Source organism: Falco cherrug, chromosome 16 (genome assembly GCF_023634085.1).
Source record: "Falco cherrug isolate bFalChe1 chromosome 16, bFalChe1.pri, whole genome shotgun sequence".
NCBI lineage: Eukaryota > Metazoa > Chordata > Aves > Falconiformes > Falconidae > Falco > Falco cherrug.
Window position 1 is genome coordinate 9,812,638 of NC_073712.1, and position 18,773 is coordinate 9,831,410.

The 18,773-nt window shown below is 47.1% G+C and overlaps 1 protein-coding gene across 1 annotated transcript; it reads left to right on the plus strand.

Moving 5' to 3' along the window:
* Positions 1 to 705: 705 nt before the first annotated feature.
* Positions 706 to 1,644, plus strand: LOC129737503 (olfactory receptor 10AG1-like). The gene has a single exon (XM_055728324.1). It carries the CDS (start codon positions 706 to 708, stop codon positions 1,642 to 1,644), a length of 939 nt encoding a protein of 312 aa, XP_055584299.1.
* Positions 1,645 to 18,773: the final 17,129 nt, after the last annotated feature.

An 18,773-nucleotide genomic window follows, 5' to 3' on the forward strand; every position in this document is an offset into this window, starting at 1 on the left:
CATTGGCAGATAGAACTGTGTTTTACTTCTGAGGAGATTCACATGTCACCATGCAAAAAGGAATGATTCAGATTTAAAAGAGTATCCCAGATATTTGAGTGTGTGGACACGCCATCAGGGGATGAGCCCTTACATGTGAGGAGAGCTGGGATTCATGTCTCTCACTCAGGTCTAAGAATCAAGTCATACTCTGCCTTGCTTTGTTTTGATGGCTTCTCCTTACCCAGCCTTGCCTTGCTTTATCTTCCCCCTTTTCCTCCCCATCCTCCTTTTCACCCTATCTCTTCTGCATGTTCTGATGTTAAATGCAGCTCTTACAAGACCTGGACAAGGAGTGTAAGAAAGACTGTTCTTGAAGGGGCTAGTATATATCTATTTAATTCCTTTCTTCTCATCAGTCACCAGGTCTTCTATTTAATAAAATCACCTTTAAAAAGAAGTCAAGATTCTTTTTTCCTGATGACAAAACCCAGTCATTGAGGCTCAAGGATTCCATTCTCCCCTCTCTTTACAAAGCTCCCTGCATCAAGCAACCCCTGTTAGATTCCCTAACATTCATGCAGGCCTTGGTCAACCTCACCTAATCCCGCAATCACGTGTATGCTGGTGTTTGGAGTCTTTCTCTAGGCTTGAAGCGTATGTGATGGTGGACAGGCCATCATCATCCTCTAAGAGCCTGTTGTTTGGATTGCTCGTATAGGGAAAATGCCCCGAAGAAAAGGCTTGGAGAATCACACTGTTGGATCTGGATTCATTCTTGTGGGGTTTTCTGACCTGCCCGGCCTGCAGGGCCTGTGCTTCACAGTCCTCCTGGTAATCTACCTTGTGGTCCTCATAGGGAACAGCCTGACTGCTCTCATCACAGTGGTGGACTCAAGCCTTCACAGCCCCATGTATTTCTTTCTGAGGAACTTGTCCTTTCTGGAGATCTGCTACACGTCGGTCACTCTGCCAAAAATGCTGGTGGGTTTCCTGAGGGAAGATGGCAGGATCTCCTTCCTTGGCTGTGCTGCCCAGCTGTATTTCCTGGTTTTGCTGGGCAGCATCGAATGCCTACTCCTGGCTGCCATGGCCTACGACCGCTACATAGCCATATGTGACTCCCTGCACTATACCCTGACCATGAGCAGGGTGCTCTGCATCAGACTGGTGGTGGGGTCATGGGTGGCTGTCGTACCAGTGCAAGTAGGACAGACCTACCAGGTGTTCACTTTACCCTTCTGTGCATCCCATGACCTTAACCACTTTTTCTGTGATGTCCCCCCCCTGCTAGAACTGGCTTGTGCAGACACTTTCTGGAACCATGTGATGCTGTACACCATCATCGTGGTATTTGCAGTCCTTCCTGCCTCCTTCATATTTATTTCTTACATTGCAATTATCAGGGCAATTCTGAAAATGCCTTCAGTTCTGGGCAGACACAAAGCTTTCTCCACCTGCTCTTCACACCTCGGGGTGGTGATGCTCTTCTATGGCTCAGCCACAGTCGTCTACTTAAAGCGACGGTCAAAGGATTCCATAGACACTGATAAATACTTTGCCCTGTTTTACACAATTGTGACTCCCATGTTCAACCCTGTCATCTATAGCCTGAGGAATAAGGAAGTGAGAATTGCCTTGAAGAGACTCCTACGGACAAAGTGAAACCACAGGGTATGTAAAATATTCCTAAATGGTACCAGAAGTCCCACTGGGGCTGCCTTGTGCCAGGGCTGGCTGCAGGGCTGTGAAGGTGGCTGTGCAGGCAGGGGTGCCCAGGGCTGTCCTTGCCAGCAGGGTCCCTGCAGCCCAGGGGGCTGTGTGCTGGGGCAGGGGCTCTGCCGTCTGCCAGGGGCAGCTCTCACCCTGCCCAGGAGCTCCCATGGGGCTGTGGGGAGAAGCTGTGGGTGGAAGGAGCAACCCTACTGAGGGCAAGGTCCTTGTGCTGGTGATCGGGTGCTGCATGGGTCAGAGGTACTCACAACTCCAGCTCAGGTCCAGGTCATTTCCAAGGGGACGCGTCATGAGCATGTTCATTGCAGGGGTTCCCTGCTTCACTCTGTGCTTTCCTGAATCTGTGCGTCCACTTCTCTGTGTCTTGGCTTGTTAGGAATGGAAATTCAGCTGTGGAGGTAAGACCAGGGGCACAGACTATTAAAGCATTACACAGGTTTACCAGGAATTTCAGCAAGTGCCTTCACTCCCCACTAGCTTCCACATCAAAATATCCTTTCCTTTTCCATCAGGGTTTGGGTGACCTGTTGTTTTTTCAGGTGTTCAGACAGGGAGCGGCTGCAGGGCAGAACTGGGTACACAGGGGCTGAGCTGGGCTCTGTGAGCGCTGGCAGGGAAGAACCATGGGGCCAGAGAAAGAGCTACTGGCAGGGAAAGCTGCAGGATGGAGACATAGGGACAGAGGGGGCTTGGGGCAGTGGAGGAATGCTGAGGAGAACACTAACACAGGGTAGATGGGGCACCACCCACTGTGCCCTACCATGCAGATGCCTTCCCTGAAAATATACAAGTTTTCTCTCTATAAGCTATCACAGCCTTTAGCTCATAAGTTCCAGGCTCCTTGGTACCTCCTCATCCAGCAGAGCTGGGCAGCTGAGAAGGAGCTGGAGGGACACACCAGATTCCCTCACACTGCCCTAAGGCACAGACAGTCCCCTTGCCTCTCAGCACTCACCCTGCTGTCCCTGAGCACAGCACAAAACCCTCCTGACCTGACTCTGGCCATGACCGTTGCTCAGCATGGGCAGAGCAGATGCTGACAGGCCCTTCTGCGCTGGGAGCAGTTGGGTCTGACCAAGTCCAAGGCCAGGACTGGCCCCTGCCCCCACGGTTCCCATGCTGCAGAGCAGGGCTCACTGCTGGGCAGCCAGCGGGCACAGCCCCTGCTCCTCACAGCACACTCGGCCAGCACTCAGCACAGCTCCAGCCACGGCTCTGAAGGGAGCTCTCCTAGGAACGGCAGAGGCGGGGACATGGGGCAGTGGGGGCAGATCTAGGAGAAAGGGCTTTACCTTGGCTCACGGTAGTCTTTCCTGACTTGTCACTATGTTTGCTCCTTGAACAGGACCCTATGGTTGGAGGCAGCAGATGTCCAATACGAGTTGCGCCACCCAGTTCCTCCTCCTGGCTTTTGGAGATACATGGGAGCTGCAGCTTTTGACCTTCTGGCTCTTTCTGGGCATCTACATGGCTGCCCTCCTGGCCAACAGCCTCATCATCACCACTGTAAGCTGTGACCACCACCTCTACACCCCCATGTATTTTTTTCTTTTCAGCCTCTCACTGCTCGACCTGGGCTCCATCTCCACCACTCTACCCAAAGCCATGGCCAACTCCCTCTGGGACACCAGGGACATCGCCTGTGCAGGATGTGCTGCACAGCTCTTTCTATTTCTCTTTTCCCTTTCAGCAGAGTGCATGCATGTGCCTCTTATCCCTATTTCCATAAGCATTCCGTTAGTTAATAGGTACTGTAATGCTTGTTACTCCTCTCCCTCCTCCCTGCTGTTTGTGGACTATTTCTAATGCATGGTTTGTCTCTGTTGTTATTATTTTGCTTAATTTAGCGTAGCACAGAGACTCTGCAAGTGGAAAATGATTTCTTCTTTCTTGGGCCTTAACATATAGGATCCTGAATCATGTTAATAAACTAGAAGTATTGTGATTAGATTCTGCTGATGGATACAAGATCCCCTCTTACATATGTTTCAAAAAAGTAGTATATGGATGTATCTTTGGCAGGTATTTAGAAGTTGAATTCACCTGGGGACAGAGCTGGAGATAATTTTCACAGAAAGCTGGTCGTTTGCACAGAGTACAGGGTTAGATTCTAGATTCTCCTCTAAATGTATAAGCTATTATTTCAGGACCAAATTGTACTTGTTAGTATGTATTTATATTATAATAAAGGAAATATATACTGTAATTGCAGGTGTTTGCCCTAGCTTCTGGATTTAAAAGACCAATTAAGCAGCACACAAAATAATAACTTACTGAAGATTTCTTTAAGGAATAGTCAGTTCCAGCTATTTGCATTTTTAAGCTTCTTAGAAATGGTTGGGTGTATTTTGCAGATACCTTTCCACATTTTCACCTTTTATATGGAAAGATAAATTGTCTTAGAAACTCCTTCTAAGCCAGCTTTTTGGGCTGGAAAGTAGGTTTCTGGAGACATTCTGAGATGGGTTGTTTGTGGGTTTTGGTTTTTTTTTTTTTCTTTTTTTTTTTTCTTTAAGTGAGAGAAAGAAACAACAAAGCATTTTAAGCTAGACAGTAATAAAAAATTGCACCGCAGTGTTTGCATAACACCTGTAATGGTTTGTACATATAGTACAGCAATGACTTGTGTGTTCATAGGGAAGAGGCCAATACATTTTCTTTCTAATCTACGTATTCTTGGTTTCAGTCTATAGCTTCTAAGCTAAGGAACTAATTTTTCATACCTGGTTGTTTTTGTTTTTTTTTTTTTTCCCCACCCCGGAGGATTGCCTTATTTGCTAAATATGACACCTTATTCATCTCACAGTCCCGCTCCAAGTGCTCATATGGCTTCTTCCACCACAAAGCTTTCTATATAAATTTTTCCATTATGGTGCCCACACAAGCAAATGAAAAAAATAAAATCAAATCAAATAAAATCTACATTTTTGTATTCCTTAGGAAGCAGAATCCTGGTTGTATTGAAGCCAGTGGTAAAACCTCTACAGATTTCCTGGGGTCAGGATAGCATTTGTGGCCTTGACCACCGGTGCTTTTCTAGGTTGAAACATTTCTGTTACAACTTTCAGATGACCAACCAACCACTTAGAATAGACTAGCCCTTTTGTATAAAATTGCATCAGAGAGAACAGAAAATTCAGAAAATAGTGCAACTCAACTTTTTGCACCTTTTTGTCTCTTGGGGATAATGGCATTTTGCAAAATCATTCCTGCTCAGGGATAAATTGCTTAATTAACATATTCAAACAAATCATAATCAAAGCTGTTTATTGATCTATTCATAGCAAGTAATTAAGTAGCCATCTGAACTATAGCTTTTGCTGCTTTTAGTTATGCACTTCCTGATAAGGTAAAGTCATATACAATTGCACTAACATATGTTCTGCTGCTAATAATAGCTTAAATAACTTTTCTGTATACAGTGTAAACTGCATCAAAATGCAGTGTTTGAGGGAAGTCTGCATATTAATAAACCTGTTTTGTTGTGGGGGTTTTTTGGCTTCAGGCACAGTGGTTAAAGAATTCTCATTGCCATATCCTTTGAGAACCACACTTGAAGAGTAGTCTGTACAGGCTAAGAGTTCTCATTCTTCTATTATGAGTTTTAGACTTTGAGTCTTTATTCCTCCAGGTCCATGTCTTTTTTTTTTTTTTTCCTAATCATGGGCTTTCATCCAAGAAAAATAAGATGTACATCCCAGAGAACTGATTAGAATCATTTCCAACAATACATTGAGAGTGATTTTACAGGTCACAAAGCAATTGACTTTCCACTCAGTCTGAAGGAAGCCAGTAATAAGATATTCCATGTAAATTAAATCATAAGGGACTTCTGAAAACATACCCAAAACCAAGAATCTTGTAAGACTATAGGGTAATTCAGGTTTGAAGGAACTGCAGTAGGCCATCTACTCCACTATTCTGCTCAAAGCTGGATGAACAGTCCTTGTCTAGTAGTAAGTAAAGACTATCTGAAATTCAATTTTCCTTCCTTGCAGTTTTGGGTTTTTGGGGGTTTTTTGGTTTGGTTTTGTTTTTTTTTTTTATTATGATTATTTTGAACTTGCAGCCCAATATATTTAAATTATGTTTGGAGCTAGGGATCTGTTTACAAGCCGTAACAAAGGATGATTAGAAAAACAAAATTAGTCGAAATAGTTTGGAGACTTTCTTTAAGTAAGTGCAAAACCAGACACCCCTGTGAAAATACACTATGTTATCACAATAAACAATAAAGATCCGATCCCAGCCCCTATATGATACCTTTTTTTCATAGTGAGTTCATCAGATAAACCTCCAAAACACAGCAGAACGCATATGAACTTGAGAATGCATATGTAATTACTAACGTATGTGTGGCTGTTTGAGGTATGAAAGTCCAAAATACATCCTCTTCCAGGAGTATGTTTGAGTATGTTTTTTCAGTGTGCTTTTTATGTGTGTATGCTTGATGTTATTTATCAAAGCAGACTGTTAAAATATTTCTCTGAATTGTCTCTGAAACAGAGTGCCTGAAATAGCTTCCCCTTTTCACCTTGTGAATAATTCTGCATGTTTCCCCTACTTCTCCACATTTTGTGCATAGTATAGCCCATTCTTGCCTTGAATCCCCTTCATAATTTCATACTCTGCCTGCATACATTTGCTAATGTTAAACTATGTCGCTTAGAGCAGCCAACATTGCCTAAGCGTGTACGAGGATGGAGTTTTACAAAAAGTTAGAGTATGCAGGAAGTATAACATATTTAGAATCAGGTTCACTACCATCATTGCTATTGTAATCTGAGGGAGTGCCTTGTCCCCTTGAACTTTTGTGCCTATATGTGCTTGTGATATAAGCCGTATGTACCTGTAGATTTCTTTGAGGAAATATATATGTGTGTGTGTGTGTAATATATATGTATGTATTCCACATATATATATATGCGGAAATCTATATAGGTTTTTCTATAAAGGGGGTGGCCTCCAGGTAATGATCACTTCCTCCTGGAAGGGATTACTTCAACAAGATCCTTTCCCAATGTACCTCTTTAAATATTTTGTTATGTGATATTTGCTCAATGTGAGAAGATGAAAAAGATTAATTTCCTGTTTTCTGTAAGGTAGACATACTTTACTGCAAAGGCATATGGACAGTAATATCTGTTTTCAAGGAACGTGTGTTGCCAGCAAAAATTATTCATGATCACTTCCTTACATTGTTGGAATAAGGAGTGGGGAAAATATTTCACTTGATTAATAGGATTAGGAATAAAAAATCAAGAACCGTATTTTCTGGAAAAATGGATCGGCAGATTTAAAAAAGAAAAAGAAAGGATGCTTCCCTTATCTACTAGTGGAAATTTAACTTTGTATCTGGGCATTTGTTGGCCTGTACCACGATGAAGATGGAGCTGCTAACAAGGTGCAAAAGATTGAAATGCAGTTCAGCATTTCAGAAGCAGCAGCTAAAGATTTGGAATCAGTCACCAACGTAGCTTTTAAACTATAATGAGTTTCAGAAAGTGGCGGCTGATTATCACATGCCGCTCTCTCTGTTACCCTAGAAAAAAACCCATTAGGCTGGTTTCTGTTGGAAGCGTACCCCAACACTGCTTTGCAGAAACAGCCGGGATGTTTGGGTAGTCAGCATGGACTCTGTAAAGCAAACACAAACTCCACAACTCATCCTGGGGTTTCACCTGCAGCTCGTTAAGGTCCTGTGCATTGCCCCAACAGCAATGATGAGGCTTGGTTTAAACTACAGGTATGCAATTAGGTACACGTGACTTATAGGATAGATCTTACTAACTCATAGGTTCAAGATATATTTGATATCTATCAAGCTTTTTTTTTAAAATTACGTGGCTCACAAAGCACTTACATAGATGAACAAATAGCTCTAACGAATCTATTTTACCGAGTTTAAATTGTAGCCACAAAAATATTTCTATTTTGGAACATGCTATACTACTAAACAGAATCTTTTCTCCCACCACCTTAAGAACTACTAATCTGCTTTGTGCTAACATTAGTCTATCTCAAAAGTTCTTTTTACATTTATCTCTTTCCCTTTTTCTCATTGCTCTTTGATGTTTTATTGTGTCTCTGCCTCTGATATTTGTAGCATATTCTGATTTCATATACACTTTTGTAACATCTTAGTAGTATTTACAGTGGTATTACTCTTGAATGACACAGAAGTAACAGATCAAAGCTTCTTTTCTTTTTAATCATCTGCCCCCTATGGCATAGACTGTGTTTTCGTCATTCTTTGCAAAGCACTGTGTCAAGAATGTTTGGAAGAGATACTGAACCAATTTCCTTTCCAGAAAATCTGAAATTGCAAGCAGACAAAAAAAAACCAAAAACAGACATATAAGATAATTCATCTGTGATGACGCTCTGCGCCACTGTGCCAATTTTTCACCCACAGATCTAAAAATATTTTAACACAATCTCCAAACGTTAGGGAGTTGGAACTGATGAAAGTTTTGTTTTGTTTGGATTGGAGGTTTTGGGTTTGTTTGTTTGAAGATTCCTGCACAAAGTCTGTTTGAATGTAGCGGTCCTGAGGAATTGAGAGATTGCTGAACACAACTTGATGATCGATGCAGATCAACATTTACCATGCTAAGCAAAGAGCAAGCTTAATCTGACTGAACCAACATCAACTTGACTCTTGCTCTCATTAGTACTGCCTATTGATCTGTGGCCTGATGGCCAACTCTTGTTCACAATCATGTTCAAGTGCAAAAAATCTGTAACATCAGCAAGGCTTTGGGAACACAGAAAAAAACAAAGGATGAGTGGTAACTAAAAGTCTGCCAAATTAGGTCCCTCCTCTGGTAAATTTAAGGTTTTATCCAGAGAAATTCTTCCTGACATCCACTTAGGTCATTATTGAAGTGTAACAACTGAATATGCAGCATCCCAACATCAACATCTGCTGTTCTTTGGACTCACATGAAAATTTTGTTTTGTACAGTAACACCTGGACAAAGACAGATAAAGCAGTTACTCATTGTGTCAAATCACTTGGCATCCTCTGTGGTCTGACTGTTAGTGTTTTGTATTATATACGGATTCCAGTGAGCACAAGAAAAATAATAAGCATTTCCAGTGTTTATAGTATTACTACTGTCAAGATTCATTTTTATTCAAAGTAGTGCAGCTATATGAACTAATGCTTAGAGAAAGAGAAAAGAGTTTGATTGTTTTTTGAATGTCATGCTAATTTTGGTAATCCTTTTATTATATGCCTTTTCATCAGGCCTTCACTGTATATCTATATTTTAAGAGAAAACATTAAAAAAAAATCCTGTCAATTCAGTCTATTAAAGGATTTTTTCTCTCCCCAACTTTGTAATCCTTGCTTGGAGTTCTGACAGAGGAATGGTAATAGGAGAGCTCCGCTTTGTCAAGGACTGAAAAACAGCAATGCTTGCTTGCTGACAAAATCTTGAATAAATAAGCTGAGCACAATCAAAACAAATTTTAAAATAATTTCTCTCCTACTGCAGGATATTATTTGAGATTTCTCTCAAATTAATTGCAGTGCAACACTGTTGGCAGTAGCATGGAACTTACTGAAGTCCTATCTCCTGTGTTAAGAGAAATGTTAATACCGTGAAAACTTACTATGTGATACCCTTGCCCTCATGAAAGAGGAGGCAGCGACTCGCCGGGCCGACCCTGTCTGTGATGCGGTGGATGTCTCTGTCCTGCAGGGCAATGGGTGGGAGTGAGCCATCACCACCCCCCCGCCCCCGCCCCCATCCTCCCGGGGAAGCAGGCAGTGAGCAGCAGGAGCAAAGGCATCTGGAGGGGCAGGAGAGGAGCGGCAGCGAACTGCTCTCCCTGCCTGAAATCCTGAGGCTGCAGAGCAGCTTCATCTCTGCTTCATCTCCTCTACCAGTTTAGCACGACCCAGATCTTCTTCTCTTACCGTCTGTACACGTCCCCTATTCTATCAACTTTTCTACATCACGATTACCTTAGTAAAAATCAACTCAAACCTTTATCCAGGCCTATTCACAACCAACTTTCAAACATCTAAATTTCCCCATCAGAGATTCACCTTTACTCTCCTCAGACCCGCTGCCTGCCCTAGAGGGGCCGTTACCGGTCCTGTTGTGCTGCAAATGCTGCAGCAATCGGGGTGACATTGTCAGGTCCTTCTGCTCAATTGTCAGCAACAGCAACCCCCTCCTCCCCACCATCAGAAGGGTTCGGGGCAGGAGATGCTCTTCCTGCTCTGCAGGTTACACAAGCCTGCCTCTGCTACAGCACTTCTGTTTTAACTCTTTCTGACCCTGAATGCAAATCTGCTCCTTGTTGCTTTAAGTCTGCGTTCTTACATACCATGCCTTCACAGGCAAACAGCAAACACCCTGCCATGCGTCCCGCAGGACTCAGCCGCACCTTCGAGGGGCGACGGGGCTTTGTACAAACTCACCCCGATACTTTTAACACTTTCACAGGGTCTAGATAGCAGCGGGAGGGGAGTGAGGGAGGTGGTAAGGGCTCAGGGGGCGGGGGGGGGGGGGGGGGGGAGGGCGGGGGAGGTATATACGGAGGGGGGGAGGTAGGGATCTCATCCTCACTTCTATTATTCTTCTTTTTCCCCTCTTTGTTTTCTTTTAATGGGAACAAAAGGGCCCTAGTTTCAGACCCTATCCATAAGGAAGCATACTCACTTTCCTCCAGGCAAAAGGGGTCTTTTGAATTCACATATATATTCAAAGCCTGGCATATCCAGTCTTCAGATGCCCCGAAGACTGGTCAGTAGAGGTGGTCGCCCCTAATTTGTTTCCCACCCCAAACTTCCATACAGTAGCGTATCAATCTTACTTTACTCTTACCCTGCCTAGAAGGGTACGCATCCCAAAATTTTATCATTAGTCCTAGCGGACTCTCCGGTGGTATCTGTGGGAGCCTAATCTGGACCCCAGAACCACCCATGGGATCAGAGGGCTTGCTTTTCCTCTGTCCCGTCTTCCGAGGCGCCTTCTTTCACTCGCGCAGTCGCTTCCCCTGGTTCGTGGCGCAGCCCCTCGCGGGGTCTGGAAACCGCACTACTGAGGGTCCGCACTCACTTCGCCCTCCCTGGGCGTCGCACACAAGCACGCTTCAGGATACCCAACCCCAACCGAATGGTTAACCGGCCTATACTCACGCGTCCTGCGTCTTCATTCGGGCTTCGTGCACAAAGGTTATGTAGTAACCGGTTTTATTTGCTTACTGTCAAATTTGAGGTTCCTCGGTAAAGGATTTGGCGTAGAAGCACCCTGACAAGGGCCGCTTATCCAGCGGGGCGCCTCCCCTGCCACGGACCTCAGGCCAGATTGCCCTTATCCGAGTCACGGCACCAAAATTGTTAGAGTTTACCTGTCCAATGAAATGACAGAGACTGGCCAATTAGAAAATGTGATTTATTAAAGCAAGCGACAAGTAAGCAAAACAGCGCTGGGCAGCCGGGGAGTCTCCTGCTCCACCAATGGCGTGCAAATTCAAGCAAGCTGAGCAGCTCTTTTTATCTTCAGCAAGGTCGCTTCTGACACCTTCAGTACGCCCCTCTGCTGCTTCTGTTATCGTGGTTTCTTGTCAGACAGGACGTTCCCATGTTTGGTGCAGCAAGATAACATTGTGGACATGTCTCTTCTTGTTAAACAGGAAGTTCTATAGACCACCACGATGGGTTCATTCCGCTTGCTTACCTTGGTCGCTCAGCAAATTACCTTTAGTTACTTATTACAGTACCAGCCCAGGAGAGAGGGGAGGCTGCTGCAGCCCCCGCCCCAGCTCCGGCCAAGGAAGTGTGTTCCAGTGGGCACACGCGTGCCGAGCGGGCATGCCCACCACACACACGTGTGCATGCAGGTAGGGTCAGCGCTGGGTTATGCGGTGTACACACCCGCACAGGCAGCCAGAGGCAGCCCCCAGCCCCTGGTGCCTGTAAGCACGCCGCAGGGGGCTGCGCTTTTCCAGCGCCGGGTGGGCACCGGGGCCCGGGGGGCAGCGATCTCGCTCGGGCTCTCGGCAGCGGAGCTCGGCAGCAGCCCGGGCTGCGAGAGGGGGGCGGCTCGGGGGGCGCGGGGCCACCCGGGGCGGGGGGACACCCCTCCCGGCCGGCGGGCGGTCCGGCACCGGTGCCGCGGGCTGGAGCGACCCCGCCCGCCCCTCCGTCGGGGACAGCCGGCGGCTGGAGCCCGGTCGCCGCCCCCCGCCCCCCTGCGCCGCGGTGCGCTCGCTGCGGGGTGCGCCGGCGGGGCCGCTGTGCCCGGGCCGCAGACCCCGCACGGCAGCCGGGGAGGGCTCCGCCGTCCCCCCCCGCCCTGCCCGGGGGCAGCTGCGGGAGCGGCGCGGGCGAGCCGGGGGAGCTGCGGGTGACGGGCGCCCCCCGAGCGGCTGCGGAGGACGGGCACGACCGCGGCAGAGGCCGCGAGTGCGGCGTGAAGGTGCCGGTCAGCCGGAGCCGCCTCCCGCGGGGGGCCCGGGCTCGCTGCCGGGTCTCCGCACGGTCAGGGCTGTTGCTGCTGAGGTTCGAGACGTTTCGCCGCCGCCCCTCGCCCCGACACGCTTCTGCGACGGCGGCGCTTGCCGTGCCCAGCTCGGGGCAGGTCTTTGCCAGCCGGAGAGCGGACCCCTTCTCCGGGAGAGGCCGGAGCGAGGCGGCGAGCGCCAGGGAGCGCACAGGGAAGGGAGCGGGCAGCCCTCTGCAGGGGGCGAACCCGGGGGCTGCGCCGCGGCTCCGCACTCGCGGCTCCGCCTCAGTCGCCGGCAGCCCCCGCAGAGCCGCCCCCGGCCCCGCACCGCGCCGCAGGCAGCCCCCGGCGATCCGGGAAGCGTTGCGGACCGACGGCTTGCACGTAGGTGGTCAGCAGAAGGCAGCTCTGCGCCTTAAATGGCGACGTAGAGAAAAGATGTGAGGGTCTGCAGCGAAGCACAGCAGAGGGTCCGGAGGACAGAGCGTGTTGCAGGCGCTTGGCAGCACACGGCCTCGGGAGGGGGAACAGACGCCATGGGTCAAGCTGGGGGCATAAAGTAAGCTCAAGGAGAACCAGTTGGTTAATGGGACCAAACAAATTACTTGAACTGTGCATGAACACTTGAGTGAAAGTAAAGACCGCTGTGCCTTTAAATGGGGACGAGGCTCGTAAGACCCAGTGAGGATTAAGTGTGACTAAAGGTCATCGTAAACGGTTTTTCCAGGGGTATAAAGTATTTTCCTGTTGCGAAGAGCTGTGCTAGCTTTGTGGGTTTGCCCCCCAGCTCCCATCTCCGCAGACACGCGTGCCTGGTCCCTCAGCCGTGCGGGTGCTTGATCCATTGCACGGCGGGCAATGGGATCCGGCCGTTGGACGGCAGCATCAGGTCCCGAGGAGACGGTTGCTGCCAGCCCCGGCCGGGCTCGGCGCTCGGAGGGGCCGCGCGACGTCCCGGTGCGACAGCGGCCCTTCCCGGGGCTCGCCCCCTGTCTGGGTGCGAGGGGGGTGGCGGCCCGGCGGGTGGCGGGCCTGCCGGGGTGGGAGATGAGGCTCCAGGTGGTTTGCCTGCCGGCCCGGACGGTGCTTTCGCCTCTCGTTACGTGTTCGGGGGAGGCAGGAGGGTCGCCGTTACCGTCAGCAAGCCCGTGCTGCCGCCGCTGCCCGGCATCGGGGCTGTGTGGCATCCCGGGGTGGCGGGGAGCGGAGCGATGCGCCTCGTCCTTGCAGGGTGCTGAGCTGCCCTTCCCCGGGGCCAGGGCTCGCTGCCGCTTCCAGCTGCACAGGATTTGGTCCCGCAGCCACAGTGTGAGGGCTGGATTTTCGCGAAACGAGGAGGAACTGCTGGCACCTTCTGTACTGACGGGCGGCTTGATTTCTTGCTGTGCTTTTCATACATGTTTAATAGCCCAGTGGAGTACAAATTGTAAAGGAAACTTCATACGCAGGGTTTTAAAGTTTGAAGTGAGATTATTCACCCTCTAGCTGTCGTGAGGTTTCACCTCTCCTTCCTGGCAGGACTGATCTTCCAGTTAGAAGTGAAACAAGGTCAAACGGTTAAAAAAAAAAGGTTTCCTTCTGTCAGGGCGAATCTAAATCAATCAAACTCCCGGGCACCAAAGTGTGCTGTGTAACAAATGTGAGTGCAAAGGTAAGCACGTAGCTACAGGTAGCGGAAGAGCATATGCGAGAGAAGTTGTGGGACTTCTAACACCTTGCTCTTTGCGCTGTTCTTCTGCAGATTTGCCTGGATTTTAAATATGGACAGAAGAGGGAGAGAACGAACATATGCATTTGATTTACTTAATAGAAAATATCTTGGCAGAAACACATGCTTGTGCTGTGTATTCTGTTAGAGTTTGGCTTTTTAAAATACTCATATGTTCTGTCTAATGAAAAGCTGATAGTATCTCCCATTCACCTAAGAATATATGTTCAAACATAGCTTGAGATATGCTGCTAATCACGGTAAGAAAAATGTATAGCTTAATATCAAACTAGCTAAAGTGCAGTCACTGGGGAATATCTTGGTGCTTGTAAACTTTAATTTAAAGAGTGCTATGAGGCTGGATTACCCGATAACCAGAACAATTGGAACAGCAGTATAAACCCTCTTTTTTGAAGGAAGACTGTAGGTCACTTTGAACAGCATAGAATCATAGAATCATTTAGGCTGGAAAAGTCCTTTAAGATCATTGAGTCCAGCCATTAACCTAACACTGCCAAGTCCATCACTAAACTGTGTCCCTGAGTACCACATCTACACATCTTTGAAATGCCTCCAGGGATGGTGAGGCCACCCTGAAACTTCCCTGGGCAGCTGGTTCCAGTCCTTGACAACCCTTTCAGTGAAGAATTTTTTCCTAATGTCCAATCTAAACCTCCCCTGGGGCGACCTGAGGCCATTTACCTCTTGTCCTATCCCTTGTATCCTTGTTGGATCTGGTAGAAATGATCCCCAAATGGCAGTGTGTAAAGGATTAATTTAAATTCCAGATTCTGGTTGCCTGGCATTAGAAAAATAAAGCTTTTGTGTTATTTCTCTTAACAGTTAAAAATTAGATGCAGGAAAAATAAAGAGAAACAGTAAGTTCTGAATTCCACCACCACCACCACCCCCCTTTACATTTTGGTAAGACAGAACTAATTTGCTCTCCTATCTGCTGTGCATCCTGGTGCTGAGCTAATCTTTTCTATGCCCTAGATTGTTATTAGCCTTGCTTGCTTATTACTGAAAGATTTACTTTCTAGGACTCCTTTTAATTCCATTTGCTACTACACTTGCTTTTTGTCTCAAATGTTATTTTTTTGTAGCATCCTTTAAAAGATTCTTGGCCTTTTCTAACCTGGGACAAATTTATAGTAGCCTGATCGAGTTTTCCTAACCATTAATGATCTTCCCAGCAGGATATGTTCTTTGTCTTCTTCCTAACATGATTCAGGACACATTCTGTTTTAAAGTGCCCTTACCCTTGAACCATTGTGCTGGGATTTAGTGTATTAACCCAAACTCTAGTAGATTTTTCTTGAGGCTTTTCTGTGTCACTTTGCACAGCACTCGTAAGATACCTGCTGTCAAAGTGCTTGCATTTTAGTAATAACACCTTGGCATTGTTAAAGTAAGTATGTTTAAATTTTCCTTTGACTGTTTTAATTCCTTAAGTATTCAGATTTCTTCTGAGACAGGTCGAGGAAAGGAGCACTTGTTCTTTACAGAGGATGAAATAGGAGAAATAAATGTGTAAATAGGCATGACCATTAGGCCATTAGGGGTGTTTCTATGGGTATGTCCCCTATGCCCAGAATGGTGTAAGAACAGTAATCCGCTTTGCAAATTTGGCTGTATGACCATATCACTATGTTTAGAGGTGCAGGCATCAATAGATGCAAGTGTTTTCACAGAATTAAGAAAACCATCTTGTCCATGCAGTCCAGCCATAAATGACGCACAGACAGAACAAAAAATGATAGAAAAAAAAAATGTCTTTTTTAGACCCATATGAGTAAATAGAGTATTCTGTGCTGTCCTGTAAACGCGTGTGTGTACATGTATTCGTAGCCAGTGAGTCATGGCTCCTAAGCCTGATTTAAAAACTGAATGAGTTCATTATAATCACCCTCCCTGCCCTCCCATCCCCCCAAAAAAATAAAAAATCTGAGGAATCAATCTAATCTGCTTTACTAAATGAACATGTGAAAGTGCTTACCAGGGATAAACCTGGGGGGGACTCTACATATTTCTCTCTTTTTTCCTCCAACAGAATGAAAACACCTTTGAGACAATAAAGGAGTTAGAAGAGGAGCCAGTGTGTCCCTTTCAGTATTCTCTGTGTATCTGCATGCACTGCTTCCCCTGTTTGGTTTCTGATCTAGACGGGAAGGACAGGGAGGGTGTAAGGACACTGCAACTCTCAGAGAGAAGATAGGCTTTTGTGCTGGCTTCAGCCAGTTCTGAGCTCTTTGGGGCTTAAATCTCCCCAGAATGGGTGTGATGTTGAGTTGTCTACTCCAGGGCAAATGGAGAGGAGGAGGGGCGCCTGGAGGGAGGACCACTGGCGCAGGGGACACCCTGAGCATCAGAAGTTGTTGGGACCACTGATGACTAGAGCTGTGACCAGGGGGGACCTCTCAGATTTCTCTGCATGTGGTACCCCAGTTGCTGGGACATACATTAAGCAGAGATTGTGCGGTGTGGTGGGAGGGTGACTTGGTTTGCAAAGGGGGAGCTCAGGCCAAGCCCCTGCAAGGCAGGTAGAACTGCAGATCCTCCCTGTGCTTCGTGTTCACCTTGCCTATGACAACGTGCCACAGAAAAGCTGAGCACAGCCCTTTGCTGATGCCAGCAGCTTGTGCTCCCTGCTGTGCCCCTCTGAAATATTTTGGTTGATCGTCATTTCATGGCGAGCTCTATTGTCCCCACAGCCAGGGCTACTGCAGCAGTAGCAAACCAGGGCTTCTAGTTACTCCCCGATGCCTGCCTTCCTCCCCCCTCTGCATCTCCCTAGCTCTCACAGAGGAGTGGTTGCCAGTGGTACCTTCTTCAGGCAGGGCACATCTGCAGCTTCCATTGAATACCCTCCTTTCCTTTGAAAGCCCTGCCTCTTTCTGGCGGGTGGGGTTTGCTCATTTCCATGAGCGCTTTTGCAAGTGGTGGTGACATGGGAAGGAAAGGGACATACAGTGCTGGAGGTAAAGAGCCGCTGCGCTTCTGTTTACACCGTGTTTGTACAGCTGAGGTGGATACAGATCAGGGGTGGCTTTGCTGGAGAACTTTGCCAGGGATATAACTGACCGCCTGTTTGGGAGTCCCAGAGCAGCACGTTCAGTAACAGGAGATCGCTGCGCTGCCTGCCCTTGCCATTGCTCTTGCGCATGCGGCAGTAAACACCTCCTCTGCACAAAACTGAGTCCGGGTAGAGTCCATGGAGACAGTGTTGGTAAGAATCCCAGGTGCTGCAGAAAAGCAGTCTGAGGTCTCAGCTGAGCTGTACTGCTTCAGAAGGGAGATTAGCCATAGATAGGTACGTGCTTTCTTTCTCAAAGAGGGGAAAGATGGTGTGGGATAGTCCTTTGCTTGGTGGTCCTGTGGGCATGTGCACTGGAGAAAAGCCATCACAGGCCACCTCTTCCTGAGCAAGCCACCACTGTGGGAGGCACTGAGATGCTCAGCAGAGGCAGTTTAGGAGCGACAGGGGTGATCTGTCCCGCTGCTTGGAGGTAATCCCCTCCATACAACCCTGAGATGCAATGTACCCAGCTAGAAGGAATCCCAGCAGAGGTGGACAAAAAGATGAACACGTGCAGGTATTGCTCCCCAGCAGCATGCGAAAAAATTCATCAGCCGTACATATCCTGGCATGTATCCGTTCATATGGAAGGTGAGTATTTATGGTTTTTAATGTAAGTCAAAACTTGTTGGACAGTCTGTTTTGCCTTGGAATAAAACCATACAATTAAATTTCGCGAAGCAACCCGTGTTTCAAATCCGTGGACAAGGTGAAATGCCATGTGCATGAGAGCGTTTCTCATCAGCACGGATCTTTGCTGTCTCTAAAGCAGTGCAGGCTGGGGCTGTGGGTGCTACTGGAGATATGCAGCCCGCCTGCACTGCAGGAAGGTCATTCTGGTCTGACTGTCAGATGGAGCTGTATGTTGTACAATATTGTACATGTTGTGCCAAGCTTTCTGCAGGTAAAGAAGAAGCAGTCATGTATTTGACAACAGCAATCATAGGTGATGCTGTGAAGAAATTCAGGGAAAATCTGTGGCGCATGTGATTTTGACTACAACCAAGCTGTAGTTCTGACTTGTCTTGGTCACTTTAATTAGTAATGTGTCATTAATTTAAAAATAACCAGTGCAGTTAAAGAGCATGGGTGTTGGTCAGAAATGCCTGGTTTCTCATGTGTAAATTCACCAAGTCAGAGGCACTGATGCAAGTGCCTGGATGAATCGGTAAAACAGGGCTGGGCTAGCCAGGGCTGGCACGGGCAGCGTGTGCAGCATGTAGTGGTTTAGGCAATAGCTCTAATTCAGAGTTATGATGGAGGTGCTGAATGTGCTTGGGTTTGAAAGCACACAGTCTTCGTTAGCTTCAACGGAAACTGCAGGATTCTGCTGTGCAAATCAATGAAACTGTGAGATACAATCCACTGTTCAGGAAAGTCAGAATATGTTTTTAAGGAAGTCTCTGTTGGGAAGTAAAACCGCTGCTGAAGCAATAGCAGCGATGGAGCATGAGTAAAAGAGCCTAGGGAGACCCGCAGCCTTCTGGAGCCAGGCAGAGTATTTCCTGTTCACTTTAGCTATTGGTCACAAAGGGAAGATGCTTCCTACAAATTGGGGTTTGTTCTAATGGAAATAGGTGACTTGTGAATAAAGAGGGCAGTGGAGAGTTGTCTTTTTTCCCCATTTTTGGAAAACCGAATGCGTTATTTCTCCAGTTTAACAATAGGTGGCACTTGGTTCCAGTGCAAGTAGTTATCTCTTCATTGCCATAAAAAGAAATCCATAGAATTCTATCGGTTCTGATTCTGAATCAAAGAATGAAAATAGCTTCTGAACAGGGTCTTGACTAATAATTCATGTGCTGTG

Coding starts and splice junctions, on each gene's coding strand:
- LOC129737503 (XM_055728324.1), top strand. CDS start 706: ATGCCCCGAAGAAAAGGCTTGGAGAATCACACTGTTGGATCTGGATTC.